The following is a 20103-nucleotide window of genomic DNA, read 5'->3' as shown; positions in this document are numbered from 1 at the left end:
TTCACTCGTTGAGTTGACTCGCAATTTAGCCGAGTCAGGTCTGATTTAGAATTGAACGAGTCGAGTCTAATTTTGGGACTTGATCCTTGTATTTCGATTCGGCCCAAGAATTTTCCCATGCCTAGACGGATCCGATTCAAGAGACCAAAAGTGATTCAACGATAGCGCGAATGGCGAAAGCATCACTACATTGCTTTCTTTCTCCTGTGCTTAAAACGCCATTCCAAAAAACAGCGTGGCGAGTAGCATTACCATAACCGTTTTACAACCCCTGGACTCCAAACTTAACCTTTTCACCACATAGCTTTCTTTCTCCTGTGCTTAACGCCATTGGCGATCCTTGCTCTGCTTGGGACCGTCGTGTGATAGGTTTAGGGTTTTAATTTTTTATCTTATGCCACTCGTTTATTCCTGAAACGGGGTGGAAGTGGAGAGGGAAAGAGAGCTGTCAGACATGAGATCTTCCTCTCGTCCGATCAACACCAGCGCCTACGCCCCGAGGCTAGATGTCGATAATCGGATTTCACTTCGTTATTACTATCGGATTGCTGATAATCTTCTCAAGCAGGTGCGCTTTTGGAGTTTGAATTTCGAAGCATTGAAAAATCTCATGTTTCATTTTGGGGTATATGCTTTCCTTCTCTACTTATGAGGTATACTTGGCCATATTTTGTAAATTGTGGCCCATGTGCTAAGCTGTTTCTTTGTATTAAAATTTGGTCTACTTGTACAAGAGTAATGTTGAAGTAAACACAAGTTTGGAAACTGTTTACTTCAAGAGTGTATAATCAGTCATCATGGTACGAAGTGGGTAAAAAAGATCAATCTATGGAGTTTATACAATTTTATCCATAGTTTTGATCAATCAAAAAGAAATTCTATAATTTTCTCATTAGTTTGAGTCAATGGGAAATAAAGTGGGCAGTTTGGAATGCTAAGATACGTAAAGGATTATTAAAGGAAATTATATAAGGTATCCAAAGAGACAACTTTTGATGAACGGAATCATAATAGGGGCTTTACGTTGGTAGAAATGATCAAGGAGTACTTCCTGATGATTCTGATCCTGAGTATGCTCCTAGCCACTGATTAAAGAACTTACACTTGGAAATGAGGTGAAATTGATTTGGAAGCACTTTTTGGTTGTTATTACAGCAGACAGAATTCCATTGGTTTTTTATTTTTTTTAGAATCCCTTACCGAGAAAGTAAAGGAACAAAAGAAATGGGATGCATTTGGAAAAATGAATGGATGGGGTGGAATTTATGAGAATTCATAAACTAGTGCAGGAGTTTTCGTGATGACAATATATGGGTCAATTTTTTTACTGAGACAGTGTATATTTTGTTGAAGGATACAGTTATTGCTAGGCATTTAAAAATTATAATTTGCATACAGAAAAAGAGGTGAAATTGATTTGGAAGCACTTTTTAGTTGTTATTATAGCAGACAGAATTCCATTGGTTTAATTTGAGATTCCCAGATGTATCTTTGCTCTAGCTACTCCACAAAGAAAGCAAGCCCGTATAATATCTGCATGGACCAAATTTTTAGGTTGATAAATTTTTTGCCTTTCCAGGCACACTGGGAACAACATTGGGCTTTTTCTTATGTCATGCCATGCATCTGCTTTAGTTCCTGGAGTCTCTTGGACTCTTCATTTCCAGGATTGCTAAATTTTGTTTTTTTATGCCCTAATTGTGTTTGGTCATCCTGGGTTCTGCTATTATTTTGACAGTCCATGTATCATTAAAAACATTTGTAGTGATTGCATTTTCTTTCATCATTTGGCAATAATAGTTTAGCAATATCAATGTTTGTACTAAACCCTGTTGAATATGAAACATGGTTAGCTTTACGTCTAGTTAGGATGGTTTCTTGAAGGATTTGTAATGACTTCTTGTGAGAGGACCTTTCCGGCACAGGAGCCGCTGAAGGCATGTTTTTTAGTGATATGAGCAAATATTATCAAGGCTCTGGGTCAGCATTTGCACTGTATGATATGGAAGTCTGTTATATTTTGCTCTCTGACCATATTCTTTTGGTCAGAATACTTGATGAAAATTGTTTCCTTCTGTTGCATGGTTCATTTGAGATTGGTTGGAACTCTATAATGGTTGGATCTACACCCGATACATCAGTTCTTTTTTGGAATACCCAATATATCATTTCAACAAACACTGGGTGTAGCTGGGTTATTTGGGTGCTGTCCTTGTTCTTTGCAGCTGGAAACAACTGTTTACAAGGTGGAAGTTTGTTTTTGTGGTCAAGCTGTGTAAATTTTGTCTTACTAGATATAATCCATTATCCAGCAAATAATGTCACATCAGTTACAGCCCTTGGAATAAAGGTATGCATGCTAAAATATAAGCTTCAAAAAAAAAATTGCGACATTTGAAGTTTAACCAGGTGACTTGTCTAACCATAACATGGAGACCGTGTATACTAGTGCTGCACCTTTTGTTAAAGTGCCTTTAGATCCCTGTTGTCACTCTAATTGAAGATGGAAGATTTTGGTAAACTGATGTGTCTCATTTCTTTTTAATTCATGTGTCCATTGCCTGCTTGATGCAAAAGGCCAATGATAGAGATCTTTGGAGATTTCCGACTAAAACATCAGTTGGACCTTTGAGGCTTCAGCTCAGTCAGTTGTATGTTCATAAAGACCAGTATCTGTCTTTTTTTTTTTTTTTGTTGAAAAAGATGTATTTATATTAATAAGAGAAAAATTACAAAGGAATAGGGAGCAAATCCCTTACAACAAGACCAGACAAGTATACTGTTATTAGGGATTTCTGCAGTTTCTGCTTGTAACTTGATTAGTGAATGAGAGTTATGAATCAAGATAGTGATGAATGTCTGAGAGAGGAGAGAGAGGGGAGTGATCTTTGATTAGTGGAGAGATTGAGAGAGCAAAATCAGTTCCTGGTTTGAGAACTTCCATTAATCATTTAGGCATACTGATTCCACTGTCGTGGGAAGACAAGGATTCTTTCGGCAAAGAAATCACTCCTTTGCTTTTCGTCATGGTGTAGTCCGAGTCTTTCGGGATCGCTTTGGTGAATCCCCCAACTGCGTCTTCAAAATGTCAAACAAAGCATTTTCAGTCGTCAATTCATCAGAATTCCGCTGGTAGCATTAGAGAATTTTGTGGTTGTCTTCAATTGAGTCACTGCAGATGCATGGAATGGTGTTTCATGGAGACTTTCACATACGTTTAACTCTGAATTTCATCTGGTAGTTGAGCCTTGGGCAGAGACTCACATATGCCATATACAGGAGTTAAGGGATGGATGTCACATTAGGGTCGTAGCCGTACCAAGAAAGACAGCGGGAGACTTTGGTTGGGATTCATTCATTAAAGCTATTGAATGATCTTTGACATCACATTGTCATATGGAATCTTCCATTCCAGTTCACCTTCCCAAACCTTCACAAAACCTCCAACAGCGTAATTTGGCATTGTGCAGAGAGGCTTTGATGAGACATCATTACCGGGAGATGTAACCTTCAGTAATGGTATGGGAGGCCCATTGAGTCCGGTGGAAAATTCAACATCTGAAAACTTCTTGTGTCGAAGCATTCTTGGCTTCATAGGTTTGAGTTGGGATCAAAGGAACTTCTTACATGGCTCGCTGAGAATTAGAATGTATCAGATGATTTTAAGGTATCTTTTCTGTGGAACAAGCAGTGGATGATTACTTTTCAGGACCATGAATCAGCAATTCATGTAAGTAATCTCCAAGATCAATTTAAAGAAAATCTTTTCACAAAGATTATTATGTGAGAGAAGATGCAGAGACAAGAAAATTGTTGGTGGGTTCTGGTGTACGGTGTTCCATTGGAGTTATGGAATTGATAAATCATTGGTCGGATCACTGAATCTTTTGGCGATTTTCTTGACTTTGATGAAGACTTTACAGAAAGATTACGATTGAATCATATTTGGGTTAAACTATGAAATCTGGTGCAGAAATTTTGTATCATTTGATTAATGTGGGATGGGAAGTGGTATATTATTTAAATTAATCATGAAGAAAGGGGAGATAAAAAAGAAATCTCATCAAAGCCGAAGAAGACGATTTGACATGGACAAAGATACTTGGATCTCGCCAGAGTCTGACCACGAAGCTCCAGTTTCAAATGTGGTTGCTGATATGTCGCCTCAAAATCTGGATAATGTGTCTGATATTGATTTTGAAAATCAAGGACACGAGGAAAACATTAATGTTTCCATCTTTGCTCCTTGAACAATTTTAAATATTGATTCTGAGTCGACGATTAATGGATGTTGGAACAATGGGTTCGCCCCTGATCTTAATGTTAAAGCTGATTATCATGCATATTGATCAAATACATCGCTGGTAATTGATAATTGATGAAGAAGGAGATTTTGCATGAAGAGAGTATAAGTGTGGTGGGTCTGAGTGAGGTGGGGCCAAGTGATTACACCTGATGTTTGCCACTTACGATATTAGATGAGGTTTTTTGCAGGCAATGAGAGAAGAGTCAAGGTAGCTGAAAAAATATCAGGCAAGGGTATGATGTCTCGTCTCTCTCAGATGAATGATGGTCATGTACGAAGCTTGACTATGCATGACTCTCAGAGGCGTGCTTGCATGCAATTGTTAATGTACCTACTGAAATTTCTGTGGTGGGACAGTGGAAATGATAATCTCTGTGGGGAAGGGCTTCTTCTTGAGGGGTTGCTAAATTTGATTGGTGATACAAATCAAACTCATTGTGAATTTGGTATTGCTGAACTTTGGCAGAAAATTAAGGCATTTTCAGAAATTTTATGTCGCAAACAAGATGGTGATGTAATACAAAGAGCAACTAATAGTTCATCGCTGTGGAATGTTAGAGATGAGGAAATTTTTTAGGACAATTCATTGTTCGGAAATCTCTTGCTTTGCAAAGACTTTCAGTCGTCCTTCTGCAGGAGACAGAAATGCAAGACACTAATATTGCATCAGTTAGGGACATGTGGATAGTCTCAACACCAGATTGGACAGTGATTAACTATGTAGGACCTTCAAGGGGTATCCTAACTATGTGGAATATAGATGAGATAGCTCTTATAGATTCTTCTTGTGGACATTTCTCCATGCTATTCCAGCTCCCATCTGATGGAGTTGAATTTGCAGTTTGTAATTGTTATGGGCTGACAAATGGTGACTTTTCAATTGAATTTTGGACAGAATTAGAGGATCAAGTTACCAGGTTGTCAGTGCCCTTGTGACAACAGGTATGCGACTCTTTTTTGATTTCATCAATGATGATGAATTGGAAGAGATCATTCATTTGGAGCTAAATTTATGTGGACGAATGGCCAAACTCATGTCACAGTGACCAAGCTTGATGGAATTCTGGGTTCAGGATGAAGTTTCCCACGTGGCAACAGGTATGCGACTCTTTTTTTATTTCATCAATGACAATGAATTGGAAAAGGTAATTCATTTGGAGCTAATTTATGTGGAAGAATGGCCAAACTCCTGCCATAGTGACCAAGCTTGACCCAGGGGAATGGTTCCACTCCTTTCCAAGATCTAATTCTTGTTGTCTTCCAAGACCAGTTTCAGATCATTGTCCATCTATTGGACTGTCGCTCTCTATCATGGGGTCTATCTCCTTTTCTTCTCAGAGAGAGTGTTTGAGGAAAATAGGGTAGTGGTTCTTATTGAAAGTTCGTGGGCAGGGGTGAGTGTTCTCCATTGGGTTCTGCATCTTTTATTTCGACATCTCAAATTGAAGCTTAAATCCTCATCAAGAACTACTTATGGCAGCACCAAACTTTGCAAGGATAACTTTTTGTGCACATTGCAACAACTAGACAGGATGGACAAAGATCGATAGCTTATGATGATAGAATTTGCTAATAGGTGTGCATCTAAAGTACTGCTCAGATCCATCACACACAAGGAATGCGTTCAATGGAAGCGGAGAGCCAGGGGACACCAGCACTACTGTTTTTGATGTTGTTGCTTCAACTAAAAAGACGGCAAAACCTGATTACCTTATTAAGGGTTAATGGGGTTTTGTCCTCAAATGTCAATTTGATTGCTGATGCCTTATTGGACCTTTTTTTTTGTAGAATTGTATTCTGATGATATGACTAATAGGCCTTGGTTAGGCAACCTCCTCTTCAACCATCTTTCTCAAGCAGAGGCGGATTCTCTAGAGCAACATTTCTCAGAAGAGAAGATTGAAGCTGCCATATTGTTCATGCCTTTAGATAATGCTCCTAGACCTGAGGAATTCACCACTAATTTTTAGAAAAAGTGCTATTTTATTTTTCACAAAATGGTTTATTGCTTTTTTGATGATTTTCATTGGAATGGAGTTACTTCCAAGGCAATGGAAGCATCTTTTATATCTTTAATTCCAAAGAAAATTGGTGTTGAGGACCTCTGGGTTTCGTGCTGTCAATCTTTTATCCTTTATGTCTTTCATGTCTATCTTTTCTTAGCCTTATAGTCTGATGTTTTATTTCTTTACCTCTTTCTATCAACCGCTGGGTGAGCTCCTTTTGTGTCTTTTCTTACTAATAAAGTTTCACTTCTTACTGGTTTCAAAAGAACAAAAGAAAAAAAAGAAAAGAGATCTGGCCTGGCACATGGGCCACATGATTTTTCAAAGGAACAAGGATTTCTGATGGTGGTAGAGTGAAAACAATGGCCTAAGGAGAGCACCTATTACCATGGGAAGGATTGGCATTGTTATCCAAGAAATTGGTGATACCTCTTTCTCTTTTGGTGTTCCATGGAAGCATATCATTTTGAGAGGCAATGCAATGACAAGTAGTGCACCTCGTTTGTGGGTCATTCTTGAACCCATAAAAAAATTTCTTTCTCATTTATGATTCCTTATGGGTTGTTTCAGTTGTTTCTTCAGATTCCTGCGAACTTGGTCTCATTCCAGTTGAACTCATGAACTCACCAATGTCAAAAACATTGGTCTGTTCTAGAGTCAATTTCAACCTCTAAATAGATCAAAACTTCTGCATTTTGCAGGATAATAAGGAGAATCCTAAGTTGTATGTAAGCAGTAATAATCAATATTTTCTGTTGGGTTGGTTGCATATTCTAATTTGTGTTCCATAATGCGCATTCTACCCATGTAAGTCCATTTTTTAGATTTATGAAATTATTATGTTTATATATGTGTCTATATAAATATTTATGCATATCATATATAATTATATTTGTATATATATCATATGTAGTGTCTTCATCTCTCTCACCCTGGTTTAATGACCAGGCTCTGATCTCATAATATATTTCTTCTTGGCACTTCTAATTAGCAGTCCTCATAAATACAAAGAAACCCCAATTGAATGATCAGTTATAAATGGTTGTCAGACCAAGCCCATGATCTATTCATACAGCAAACAGGCTCTGCACCTACAGTTTACAACGTGAGTCCACTTGTGCGTTAATTTTGTAAATGTGAAGCTGCTACCAAGTGCTGGACTCACGTTTTACAACATGAGCAGCACTCCTCTATATCTCTCTATGTAGAGAATATTTATTCTTTCATTGTGTGTGGAAAGATGTAATTTTCCTTATGTTTTCTTTACTTTCTAGACAGATTTACTAATTTAGATTCTTAAGACCTGCTAATGGCAACTGAAAGATCTCATTCTCTGCAGGCTGAGATATATCATGCGGAGAAGAATATTATAGATCTGTACACTATGCTACTGAGGTTTTCAAGGTCAGATATGGCTGTTCTGTTAATTGGTGGGGGAACGAATGGGGGCATGTGGAAGTATTTTTTTCTTATATTTTAAGTGCTTTACTTCTCTTGGTTGTTCGGCTTATCCTTGGTTAACATTAACACGACTTTAGGCGTTTTCCCTTTTGTATCTTCTTGCTCCAAATCCAAGTAGTTCTTGGGCTAACTTGTTTTCCTATGTGCTACAGTTTGATTACTGAAACTATACCGTCACATCAAGATTATCAAGTGTCTTTACAAAGAGAAAGACAATCATTTAAAAAGGTATTAACTGCTCAACATCCTGTCTTCCCTTCATTGAGCCTGTCCTTCAGTATGTGGTATCTGATGAGATTCTTTGTGTAGAAATTATTGAATGCCCTGAATGAGCTGGAGGCACTAAAACCTGCTTTTCTTAGTCATGTCGAGGAATTGAATAGAAAGCATTTGAATGAACCGAATAGTTGGGAGCAGGGTGGCCGAAACTTTTCTAGCAATTCTTCATTGGAATGGCCTTCCACGAAGAGGCAAAATTCAACTCATCGTGAAACCAGACTGGTGAGTGTTTCCAAAAGACAAGTTAAGTTGCATATCCTTAATCTCTCTCTCTCCCACTGGGTTGTTAGGTTTGTTCTCAATGTGCCTTTTCTGATTTTACTTGTACTCTTATTCCTGTTATAGGTTACACGATTTGTTGGACCAGATTCCTCAACTCAGGATTCTTTGGTCAATCGAAATAGTTTCTCATCCTGTAAAGGTTCAAGGGATCGATTCCTTAGATTGTAAGTGTAAGGAATCATGTTCCGGAAGTGGGGACATGAATTTAATTCAATTTTATGCATCTAATTGACTCTCACACTCAGTTATTTAGGGGGTGCCCTATATATGAGGAAATGAATCTATGCCTTTGTTCTATGAAAATTTTTATTCCTTGCTTCTGCCACATAATTTGATAGTATTGGTTTATAAATGGTTATTCTTCAGAAGTTATCATACTTAACAATGTCTAATGCATCACTGGTTTTCCTGATGTTACTATTCAAAAAGAAAGAAGTAACTTTTCTTCCTGCAAAATTTCTTCCCAAGGAGATTCTTGGACTCCATGGATGAGGTTGAAGACTTACATTTTGACTTATAGTGGCTTGGGCTTATACCCTTATGCCTCAAGATTAGCTTATGGTAAAGTAGATTCCTTAAAGAGGGGTGGTGTCTCCCATGAGCACCTTGTTGATGGAGCTGGGCTACCTGGGACTAATAATTTTCTTTTGATGTCATAGGGCTTTTTTTTTATTACCCTTGATTTATATTGTCTGTTTTATTAACTCTGGAGCCCTTCTTTATTAAAATCTCTTTCATTTTGTTAAAAAAAACTTTTCATATTGTTAGAGAATTGAATGTCAGATTTGTTTCAAGTCAAATTTCTTGGTAGTTGATTCTCAAACATTTCTCCTATTGACATTTTACATTTTGATTGTTCAGTCCTCTGAATATTCCACGTCCAAAGGAGGAGACACTATCTAAACACTCAATATTGGGTCCAAATGGACTTCAAGGGCAGTGGCAACCACCTACTATTGATAGAGGGGTACTGATCAATTTGCGGTCTATTTTCATCTTCTTTATTTATTTACCTTTAGATTTATCTATCAGTGGAAGGTATACTGACTTCTCTTTGCTGATGTAGGTCAGATATCCTTCCAATTTAGATTTGAGTCCTGTTGAGATTCCAAGGTTATACTTTGCTTCGTTTTGAACTTTGTGGATCATTTCCTATTTTTTTATTGTCTGATTCTTAAAATAAGGGACTTACCCCATCATAGATTCTTAAAATGATGTTGTGTTCTGTATTTAGTTATGATTTATTCTAGTTATTTATGCATTTATCTTGTCTTTTCTCGACTGCAGTCTGCTTCAGCCTGTTGAAAATGGAGCTCTGAGTGAAAAGGATTGTGTTAAATCTGATCCTGAAAAATCTACACTTGAGGCAGTTTTTTCGCTTGATGATGGCAGATGGACGAGTCCTGCTGAGGAGCCCTGTTCGTTAACTTCCTCTAACACAATAGAAGCTTCACCACGGACTGATATTATCAGGCAACCTTCTCCTCCACCTGTTCTTGCTGATGTACAGGATTTGATTCTGTCGCCTTCGTTACAACCTTTGGATCTGAACCATGAGCCAGTAAAGTTGTTGGAAGATCAGTTGGTCCAGTCAGAAAGTCCTCTTCAATTGCTTATTGTGAGATTCATACGCTCTTTATCTTTCTATATTTTGTAGTTATTTTCACCTAAAGTGCTCATTTATTGTTTACATAATATTTGTGCTGTCTCTGTGTCTTATTAATCCGCTGAATTGCAGTCAACTCAAATGATGGATACTTTTATGAGGCTAGCAAAGTCAAACACTGACAGGAATTTAGAAACTTGTGGGGTTCTTGCAGGTTCACTTGTGAGTGCAAATTTCATTGATCTAGTAGGCAAACCTGTAGAAATACATTCTCTAGATGAGTGACTCTTTATGCATTTTCTTGTTGCAGAAAAATAGAAAATTCTACATCACAGCTCTAATCATCCCAAAGCAAGAATCAACTTCTGATTCAGTAAGGATTTAGTTTTTGGTGATATCCTTTTGGATGTGTTTCAAGTTTCTTCGTTATAAACAGTGCTTGTTGCCTGATTCAGTGTCAGACGACCAATGAAGAAGAAATTTTCGATGTCCAGGATAAGCAGTCTCTTTTCCCTCTTGGCTGGATTCATGTGAGTATTTGGCTTCATGATGATCTAGCCATTGTAGCTTACATTATATATAATTGTGTATACTTTGTACGTCATGTTATATATCTTCAAGTGAGATTGCATGAGGTTTCTTTTCAGTAATTTGCAGTGGAGCATTTGTTAAAATATTTCAAACTAAGTGAAGATATTGAGTGAATTTTTGTATTAACTATGTGGCTCTTTTGTTTCATACATTTACATTGGGAGATTGAAAATTAAAAAAATTACTTTTCTTTATTTGGGTAAGTAATCAAATACATAGTAACCTTTCTCCATATCCATTTCAAAATAAGTAGTATATGCTTAAACGGATAAATGTTTTCAGATGTATAGTTTTGTATTCCATTTGCCTTCATAAGGGAAGGTCGATAGGTAGCATAGCTAATTGGGTAAAATTGCCATCCCTCACTGTGCACCTGTCCCTAACCCTCCTTGTACGATGCCTGGCCTATTGTTTTGAGTCAACTACTCCTCTTACTACTCTTATATGCTTTGCATGTTTTTTAAGGAACAGTCACTTGGCCAGTGGGGACAGGCATTATAGCTCTGATACCATTAGTAAAGCATTATGAGCGATTTGCTAAAAAATGAAATTTTCCATGGGGAAGAAACACTTTAAACATTACGTCTATCACCAAATAGAAAGTAATTTTTCTTTTTCAATTAATACATTTTGGTTATACTCATGAAAAAGGCTGGGTGGCTCTTAAGTAGTTTTAGATTCTCTCAGTTGTGTAACTAAATCCTCCTCTAAGCAATTAGTAAAATCGTTCCAGCTTTTTTTTTTTTCATTATTTTCATTGCTAATACTGTATTATCTGTTTTTATTTTTATTTTTTTTGTGTTTGATGTAGCTATTGCCAGCTTTGTCATACTTGATTGAATTTATAGACAATAATGTCCTCACTTGGCAAACTAGTTGATTTGTCCAGCTGAGACAAGACTTCACCAACTAGCCTGGCTAGGTATTTTTGGGTGGTTTGAAATGTTTCCTTAGTTTACAGGGGAGCTGGCAAAGCTTCCCGTTCTGCTTCATCCATGTTCAATTGTGCAGGTTGAACGGGATGTTGTGACAATTGCAGGATGAATCTTATAGATTTAAATATTGGGCAGAGAGTGTTGTAAGAGACAAATTATAAATTTTCCTGTGTAAGGAAATTAATCCATAAATACATGATTCACTTCAGCTAACAGTTTATTAGGTATTAGGTAAACTGTCTTCGACAACATTTATTAGCTACCTAGGTTCATTCAAAAGAATGTAAAATGTTGGTGAATCCTCAAAAATTGTGTAGGTCAGTGATTTGAAAGTTCTTTTTTTTGCCTTTTGAATAATTATATTGAAGTGTGAATCATGCTGTTTGGTTTGGATTGTTACTTTAAAGCTAGATTTTAGTTGTGGATTTTAAAGTTTTTAAGCTTTCTGGAGGTAAGTTACTGCTACCAAATATAACTACTCTTGAAGCAAGTTTTTAAAATTTTTAAGCTTTCTGGAGATAAGTTCTTTTATTTTTCATCAAAACCATGAGATTCCCAAATGTATTGAGACATTGAGCCACACCATTTAAAAAAATCAGTGGGGTAACAAGTGAATTACTCTGTTTATGTATAAACTGTTTATGAGATGAAGTGAATTTCAACTCGAGGGGGTTCTCTACAGAATCTTTCAAGTGAAATAAGTGGGATGATGCCATCCTCCATCTCAACCTTCAATTTGAAATAAAACAGAGTTTTGGCACGTTCCATTTACATGCATCTAACATAACACACACTTACACATTTTAGATTATACTTTCTACTTATAGACAAAAAAAAGGTTTTTATAGTTAAATGTAGATTTGTTGGAATGAAATATCACTTTTCTTTTCCTGGGTGATTTACTTTCTTGAACTACAGCTCCATTTTCCTCCGGGAAGCCTTTTCCCAACTTATGTCATAGGATTTTTTTAAAGTTCAAACCGATATGGAACTATTTACCCACCTCTTATGTATACATGTGGGCTCTTGATATAAAGACTTTATTATCTAACACTCTCCCTTATGTTTTTTTTTCAAGTTAAAACCGATATGGAACTATTTACCCACCTCTTATGTATACATGTGGGCTCTTGATATAAAGACTTTACTATCTAACACTCTCCCTTATGTTTTTTTTCAAGTTCAAACCGATATGGAACTATTTACCCACCTCTTATGTACATGTGGGCTCTTGATATAAAGACTTTATTATCTAACACTCTCCCTTATGTCTAGGCCTAGACAAACAGCCAAACTTGAGATGTTGAGAATAATTGACAAATTGTGTTGGGTTTTTTTGTTGAAGTTGTGTCAAAGGTGCAACCCAATTGACTAAACAGAATTTGTAGGCCTCTTTCTAATTAATAAGCACAAGATCGCTATGTAGGACTGTTCACGTACTACACACTCAAGCAACTCCTTGAGTTTGTGGACATGTGGACCATGGACACAAGGGTTTTTACCCACTTTGTGTTTCTTCCTGCTACAATTTAAAATTGAACTTCAACAAATGGGCACAAGATTTTTCGAAGTCCTAACCTAGGTTTAGATCTGCACTGATGCCATGTTAAGGATGGGTCCAGGTCCATCCCAAAATTGATAGCCAAGTTAAGGAGACTCTTTTCACTTAGCAACATGGACTCTTCAAGTCCAAACCAGTATGGGACCATTCAGTCGTTGATGCTCAAGCAATTGCTCGAGTTGTGATCACATGTGGTCTTTGACACTTGGGCCATTGAAGAAAAAAAGCTTTTTACTCTCCAAGAGTTCCCTCTGCTACAGCCTAAAACTAAACTTTTATAGTAGCTTTTTGGTGAGCCCTGGACTTGCTGGCTGCACCGGAGACCACAGGGGTCATATAATGATTTCTCTTCCTGTGTAGCTCCATTTGAGATTCTTGGATCCACTGCCAAAGAGCGGCAAATCCCTTTGCTTATAATTGTATCTCTTCAACATTGAGGATTTTTGTCATCCCTTGGACTGCCCATCATTTTATTTTGTTTTTTCTCTTTGGATCCTAAAAAATGATTTTTTAATATTCTCTGTATCAATATGGGAAACTCCTAATTTATTTTAGTGATGCATGATTGGCCACTTTTCTCTCCTTCTTCATTGTTTCTCTCCATTTTTCCTTGTCTTGCTCCTCATCAAAACAGTTGAATTGTGGGTAACAAGGGTGACTTAAATTTGAGGCAGTAAGGGTAACAATTAACTTATCATGGTATGATTGCCATATCTTTATTCATGATGATCATTATAAAACACTGTATGAGTTTGCTTAGAACGGTTTTTCTTCATTCAGTATTTAAGGTATCTACCATATCTTCTTGTGCTTGCATGTTACATTTAAACTAGTGATTGGGAATTAGATGTTTGAGAGCTGTGATCTTTTTGGCGCTTCTACTGTTCATAAGTTCTTATTTTTATTATTTCTTTGAAATGATTAGTGTTTCTAATGGTATCCTGCAATTTGTGATCCAGACTCATCCTACTCAATCCTGTTTCATGTCCTCCGTTGATCTGCACACTCATTATTCATATCAGGTGACTCTCTTCTATTGTCTCTTTATTATCTGTCACGGTTTATCAATAAACATCTTTTCCAACCAAACAACCTGACCTTTATATGTTTGTAGACAAGTTTTTCATTTGTTTCCTGACTAATTTCCCATCAGATTATGTTGCCTGAAGCTATTGCAATCGTCATGGCACCCAGTGATTCTTCCAGGTATACTAATTGCACGGGGGAGTTACTTTTCCTTTTGTTAAACTGTATTTCTTTTCATAGCCTGTTATTTAAAGGGAAACAGGCATGGCATCACAATGGGTTATTTGTGGTCTGGGAACTAGGCTCCAGTGGGTAGTACTAGGAAAGATGACCATTGACCATATCTACCAAAATTTATTATCCTTTGCCGCTTGAAAATTAATTAAACTTCAACTAATTGATAGTGACTTCTCCCCTGCAGAACTCATGGCATATTCCGGCTGACAAAGCCAGGCGGCATGTCTGTCATCAGGCAATGTCAGCATCGAGGTTTCCATCCACATGATCAGCCCCCAAATGGGGGTCCCATATACGACCATTGTACAGATGTTTACGTGGTTCCTAACCAGAGGTTTGATGTCATTGATCTCCGGTGAGTATGGTTTCCACTCTGGGGTAATCCAAATAGTCTCTCGATTTGTTTATTAATCGTGGATTTTGTGTTTCTTGCCTGGTTGTGTAAAGAAGATTTATCAGGAAGGTATTCAAGTTATAACTTAAGCTTCCCATTTGTATATCTACATGCTTGTTATATACCACGTTAGCGTTTTATGAAATTTGACAAAAAAAAATCAGGAATCCAGCACATCTCATGCCTTAGTTATTACTTGTTCATTTAGAAGAGATTAACTTTCAGTTTCCGAGGTGATGTGAAATCCAGAGATCAACTCCAGCGACTGGATATTGGTTTATTCTTGTGCCAGGAGACATTCGTATTAGACGCAGCGGAGTCATTATTGTTTGGACGTAGCGTCAAAACTGTTGCGCATTTGCCAGAAAAGCTAAATGATGGTTGTAGTGGTAAAATAATTGATGTTCCCTCATGCATGTGCGGCGTTCGAGCATGACAAAGAGACAAAACACATCTTGCTGCACTCCTTTTGCCTACTTTTGATCCTCCCCTGCGCTTGTCGTCAAAGGTGTATAGTACAAGTGGCCTGCATCGGTGACAAATGAAAGGCATTTGAAAAGGAAAGTTTTGAGACACCAGCGGAGTGTCATCAAATCGAATTTCAAGCATGAAAACTATTCCAAATTGTCCATCCAATAGGCTATTCAAAAGATACCATACACAACCACACATCTCTTTCAAAAACCAATGTAATGCTTCTAACTATTACGCCTCCTACGCCCCACATTTTTTCTCGTAAATGCTGTTTGTGGAAGTCAAAAAGACTCCGTTTCTTTTGATGCAATGGTCGGAACTCGGAATCCCTTTTAACGTCTAATTTATGATGGCGAGAAATTGCAGAGGGTACGAAAGTGAAAATGCACATTGTCCTCGGATTCATGTTTAGTGATGTGGTTAAGAGGTAATTAATGTCTTTTGATATATCAGTCAGTGTTAATTAAAACCAAAGAGTAGTTGCAATGTGCATTTTCATTAAGTCATGTATGACGTAACAACTAATAAATATTGGTGTCTCTGTATCACTAATCCGTCCAAGTTCCTGACACTTTCTTGACGGTTGGCATCGCACAATCTCATTTTTTCCTTTTTAATTTATCTTAAAAAATCAGATTAGGGCGCAAGAAAATTTCGAACATTATTTATTTGGGCCGTCCTCGCATCTCCCCTCGCCCCTCTCCCGTTCGTTCCACCGTCAGCCTTCTTCTGCTCTCGTCTTTCTCCATTCTCACCAGTGTTACTCACGATGCATCCACCTGTTTTCTTTCTTCCCAATCACGTATTCTGGTCTTTCTCATTTCTTTAGCTCCCTGGTTTTTCTAATCAAACTCTTCTTGTTTTTGTTCCCTTCTTCGTCGGTGGACTTTTCTGTCAGAAATTTGAATTTCGAAAGTCGGAAAGGAAGGATTTACATCTTGCTTGCTGCTTCTTTCTCTCCTTCTTCTCTTTTTCTTTTTTATTTCTTTTTTCCTGAAATGTTTAGGTTTTTCTTTTTGGCCTGGTGCTTTAATGCCGGTTACGATATTTGACAAAAAGAAAATGGATCAACTGCTCCGACCAGACTCTGTTTCCTTTCCGATTCTGGCGCGGTGAACTCGTGAATTAGTCCAGGAAAAGTGCGCGTCTCCTCCGTCTTACTTGTGTTTTTCAGTTCCGATGGCCATGATGGAGCTTTGCTCAGAGAGTCCTGGATGGACGATGAGCCCAAGAATATCTTTCTCTCACGATCTCGCGCAATCGGATGGCATTCCGATCGACCGGCACCGATCGGACTCCTTCCTGCTGGATTCTGCCCCCGACTTCGACTTCTGCATAAACGACAGATTTCAGGAAGAATCATCTTCAGCGGACGAGCTCTTTTCCGACGGTAAGATTCTTCCTTCCCTACCTCGTTCCAATTCGAAAGAAATCTGTGTATCCAAACCGCCGAAACTGCCTCCCGTTCCTCCCTCACGTTCCGAGGCTAAACCTCTCGTTGAAGAACCGAAGAAGGAGAGTCTGCGAGAGATCATGGCGATGCCCGATCCCCCGACAGAAGAAAAACCACCCACATCAAAATCCTTCTGGCGGTTCAACAGAAGCAGCAGTCTCAATTACGGAACAGGTAACAAGCGCAGCTTAATTTGTAAGCTTCCGCTTCTAAACCGAAGCAATTCCACGGGCTCCGTGAGTCAGAATTCTAAGAAGGATGCCAACAAATCCGCACAGAAACAAAAACCTTCCCCATCTTCCTCATCCCCACCATCTCCATCATTTACTTGTTCATCGTCTTTGCCAAAGCCTACACCTACCCCTTTGAAGAAGAACGAAAGAAGCAACCGCACCGGAGGTTACGGCAACGGTGTCCGGATCAGTCCCGTATTGAACGTCCCGCCACCTTTCATTTCGACAGGGACGACGAATCTTTTCGGGTTCGGGTACCTCTTCCGTATGGGCAAGGAGGGTAGCAAGAACAAGAAGAAGACAGCTACTGGCTAGGTCTGAGTGGAAGGCATGCGTCGTGTGAGAAGGCCGATAACAAGAGGAGGGAGAGAGAGAGAGAGAGAGATGGGAGGTAGAGGAGAAAGAAGAGGTACCTCCATTCATTCATGGCTGTTGGAGTCCATGGATGGTTTTGGCAGTTGCAGATGTATGGCCATCAGTACCTGTAAATGATGTATAAGACAAAAAACAAATCCATGATTATGATTGGGTTAACCAAAGAGAAGATCATCCCATGTTTGTTGACTTCTAGTTTTGATTCAATTAATGGGTGTTGGCTTAAAAAACGATTAGCTTCTATAGAACCACTCCCCACTTAAATCTCCCTTCCATAAGCTTCTAGTCGATTAAGATGGAGTTGGAATGGGAGAGAAGAAGTACAGGAAGCGGGAGAGAGCTTTCCAGGTTTCTCCTCCTCTCGATTAGCGCATTTCTAATAATTGTCGTACCAGAATAAAGTCTGTCAAAATAATTGTGTCTTCCCCCGTCTCAGATGCCACCAATTCGGGTTTTCTTTTGAGGCGACTACCACTCGTTCAATTATAACACAATCCTTACCTCCATTGCTCTTGCCGCAAACTGGTGCACTCCTCAGAAGTCGAATCAAACTGTGGGAGAGAAGTAAGAGTTTCCATTTCTAAGTAAGCATTTCATTGCTCTACGACGTAGTCGTACTGTTTGACAGAATGTCTCAAGTTGGTTTTGAACGTTTTGGCGTTGTAGAGTATAACCATCTTCTGGGTTCTTATTCACCGAACCATATCAATGGAGAAGACAGTTCTTAGGATGCCTGGTTCCGTTGGATAGCAATAGCTGTAACAAGTTTGGTAGTTTTCTGATCACTTTAGACCTGCAATTTTCTTTTCGATATTTGCTATGTAGTTGTAACTGGACAGAGCAGATTGGTTAGAAGTCAGCCCAATGGGGTGGACATGAGTGGTGGCATTTATAGTCAAGAGGGATCAAGTTATCTTCTTCCTTCATTAGAAAGAACCAGTCAGTCAAGTCAGTCTGACTCACTTTGTTTTCAATTTTTTGAGCATAATTATGAGGTTGCCATACGAGATTGGGATTTGTTGCTACAAAAAATAATATTGGAACCTTTCTTACAGAGTTCTAGGAGGTAAAATGTCCACAATCATATTTTTCCAATTGATTTTTGCTGATTGAAGGAGAAAATGTAATTTTGCGTAAAATAAAATTATTTAAAGGTTTAAACATAATTAAGTAAAGTTAAGACTAAATATTATGTATTATTTGTCAAATCGGGTCAATTTTTCTCTTGATAAAAGTTATATTGTTTTAGGTAATTGGGTTCCATGCTTTCATGGAAATATTACTTGATTTCTCAATCTTGAAAGACATTGATCAATCAAGCATTCTGTCGATGATCCATCATGCCAAACTCATGTTTTTCTTTTGGTCATTGTTGTTTATTGATCATTGGTAGATGTTGATCGATCAGTCCAATTCCAGATTGCTAGATTTTAAAGCATAACAAGAGAGAAAGTTGCGAGTATTAACAATCTTGTTAAGTTGAACCTTAACCTCTTTTTATTAAATTATTCAAGTAAATTATATGATCAATCAACAACAATGACCAAAAAATCACACCTTTGTTTGTTCAAACTACACCTTATAACAAGATGACATTAACTAACTCTAATGACTCAACTGCTCAAACACCCTTGAGCTTTAACATTCTCCATCAAGTTATGAATTATATATTGAATAATCCTAAATTGTTAAAAACAAATCTCAAAATCTAGTCTTCTAAGCGCCTTTGTAAACCTATCTCAAATTTGTTATGTTGTCTTGATGTCTGAGGTAGTACCATTTGGCCATTAGTCGTTCCTTATAATGCTTTACTAAACCATCAATATTGTATTAAACTTTATAGATCCACAATAACAATGTTAATTGGAGGTTTGACCAAAGTTCAAGTTTGTATAATTATTAAGCCACAATACAAGATGAAAGTCTCCTTATACTACGTCATATGACAACCAACAATCAAGTCAAAGTGTCGACTCATTAAGGAGCTCAAACACCCTTGAACTTTAACATTCTCTTTCAAGTTACGAATTATATATTGAATAATCCTAAATTGTTAAAAAAAATCTCAAAATCTGTCTTCAATGTGCCTTCGTAAACATATCTCAAATTTGTTATATTGTCTTGATGTATGAGATAGTACCATTTGGCCACTTTGTCGTTCCTTATAGCACTCTATTGAACCATCAACATTGTATTAAAACTCTATCGATCCAATGACAACCCACAATATTAACGTTAATGGGAGGTTTGGCCGAAGTTCTAGTTTGTATATAATTATTAAGCCATGTTGGAAGACAGGGCCCACGCCCACATATCAAAGTGTATTAGAAGATAGGCCCAAGCCCATAAGACCAACGAAGACCCATGCATCCAAGAGAGATTGAAGATGGGCTCAAGGCCCATAGATTAAGGAGAAGGCTCATAGACTCATATACATTGATGGTAGGATAGTAAATAAAGGGTCATCTTATAGAGATGACATTGATGTAATTATGTTAAAATTTTAGGGTTAAAAACCCTAAACCCTAAACCCTAAGTTTAGGGGTATTATTATAATATTTTAGTTTCATAAATCTATAAATACAACTTCAGGGGGAGGGTTAGGAATCATCAATTCCATAACCCTTCTTCCTCCGGTTTTCTCCCAATGGGTTTATTTTCCTTTTTTTTCCATGAGCTAAATTCATGGAGTAGAGAAATCCGTTAATTTTTTCTTTTATCTTGTTGTCTTGTTTTTTACCCGTCATATTACTTATATTTTTTTCTCAGCGTCTTGGAAGTAGAGTTTGATTTGTTAAATCGAGTTTTTTTGTTTCTTTTATCTTTGTCATGGGTTTCTTCTTCTCGTGTTGAAATTGTTGGCCTATGTCTTTCTAAGTAGATT

General features: G+C 37.7%; 2 protein-coding genes and 1 long non-coding RNA gene across 4 annotated transcripts; all 3 read left to right on the top strand.

Annotated features, from left to right (window-relative positions):
• Positions 1–165: 165 nt before the first annotated feature.
• LOC137940460 (AMSH-like ubiquitin thioesterase 1) lies at positions 166–14843 on the top strand. Of its 2 annotated transcripts, none has more exons than XM_068785537.1 (14): positions 166–568; positions 7652–7716; positions 7926–8001; positions 8083–8295; positions 8398–8498; positions 9196–9301; positions 9401–9447; positions 9622–9952; positions 10073–10162; positions 10251–10313; positions 10396–10470; positions 13987–14049; positions 14181–14233; positions 14475–14843. In XM_068785537.1, the coding sequence occupies exons 1-14, from the start codon at positions 455–457 to the stop codon at positions 14647–14649; spliced, it is 1572 nt and encodes a 523-aa protein (XP_068641638.1). In that variant the 5' UTR covers positions 166–454; the 3' UTR covers positions 14650–14843. The 2 variants fall into 2 exon arrangements, with proteins under 2 accessions (XP_068641638.1, XP_068641639.1); XM_068785538.1 differs by having other exon boundaries at positions 167–568; positions 8083–8274.
• On the top strand, positions 3302–6375 carry LOC137940461 (uncharacterized). Its single transcript, XR_011110322.1, has 2 exons — positions 3302–5248; positions 5350–6375. It is a non-coding gene; the product is annotated as an uncharacterized lncRNA (long non-coding RNA).
• A 1007-nt stretch (positions 14844–15850) lies between the features above and the next one.
• On the top strand, positions 15851–17383 carry LOC137941927 (uncharacterized). Its single transcript, XM_068787541.1, has one exon. The coding sequence runs from the start codon at positions 16338–16340 to the stop codon at positions 17157–17159; it is 822 nt and encodes a 273-aa protein (XP_068643642.1). The 5' UTR covers positions 15851–16337; the 3' UTR covers positions 17160–17383.
• Positions 17384–20103: the final 2720 nt, after the last annotated feature.

This window comes from Aristolochia californica, unplaced genomic scaffold (assembly GCF_029961685.1).
Source record: "Aristolochia californica isolate CCGP_79_NKW_82.1479 unplaced genomic scaffold, dmAriCali1.0.hap1 SCAF_9, whole genome shotgun sequence".
Lineage (NCBI taxonomy): Eukaryota > Viridiplantae > Streptophyta > Magnoliopsida > Piperales > Aristolochiaceae > Aristolochia > Aristolochia californica.
Note: the sequence above shows the minus strand (reverse complement) of the source record. Positions and strands in the feature narration are given on the sequence as shown.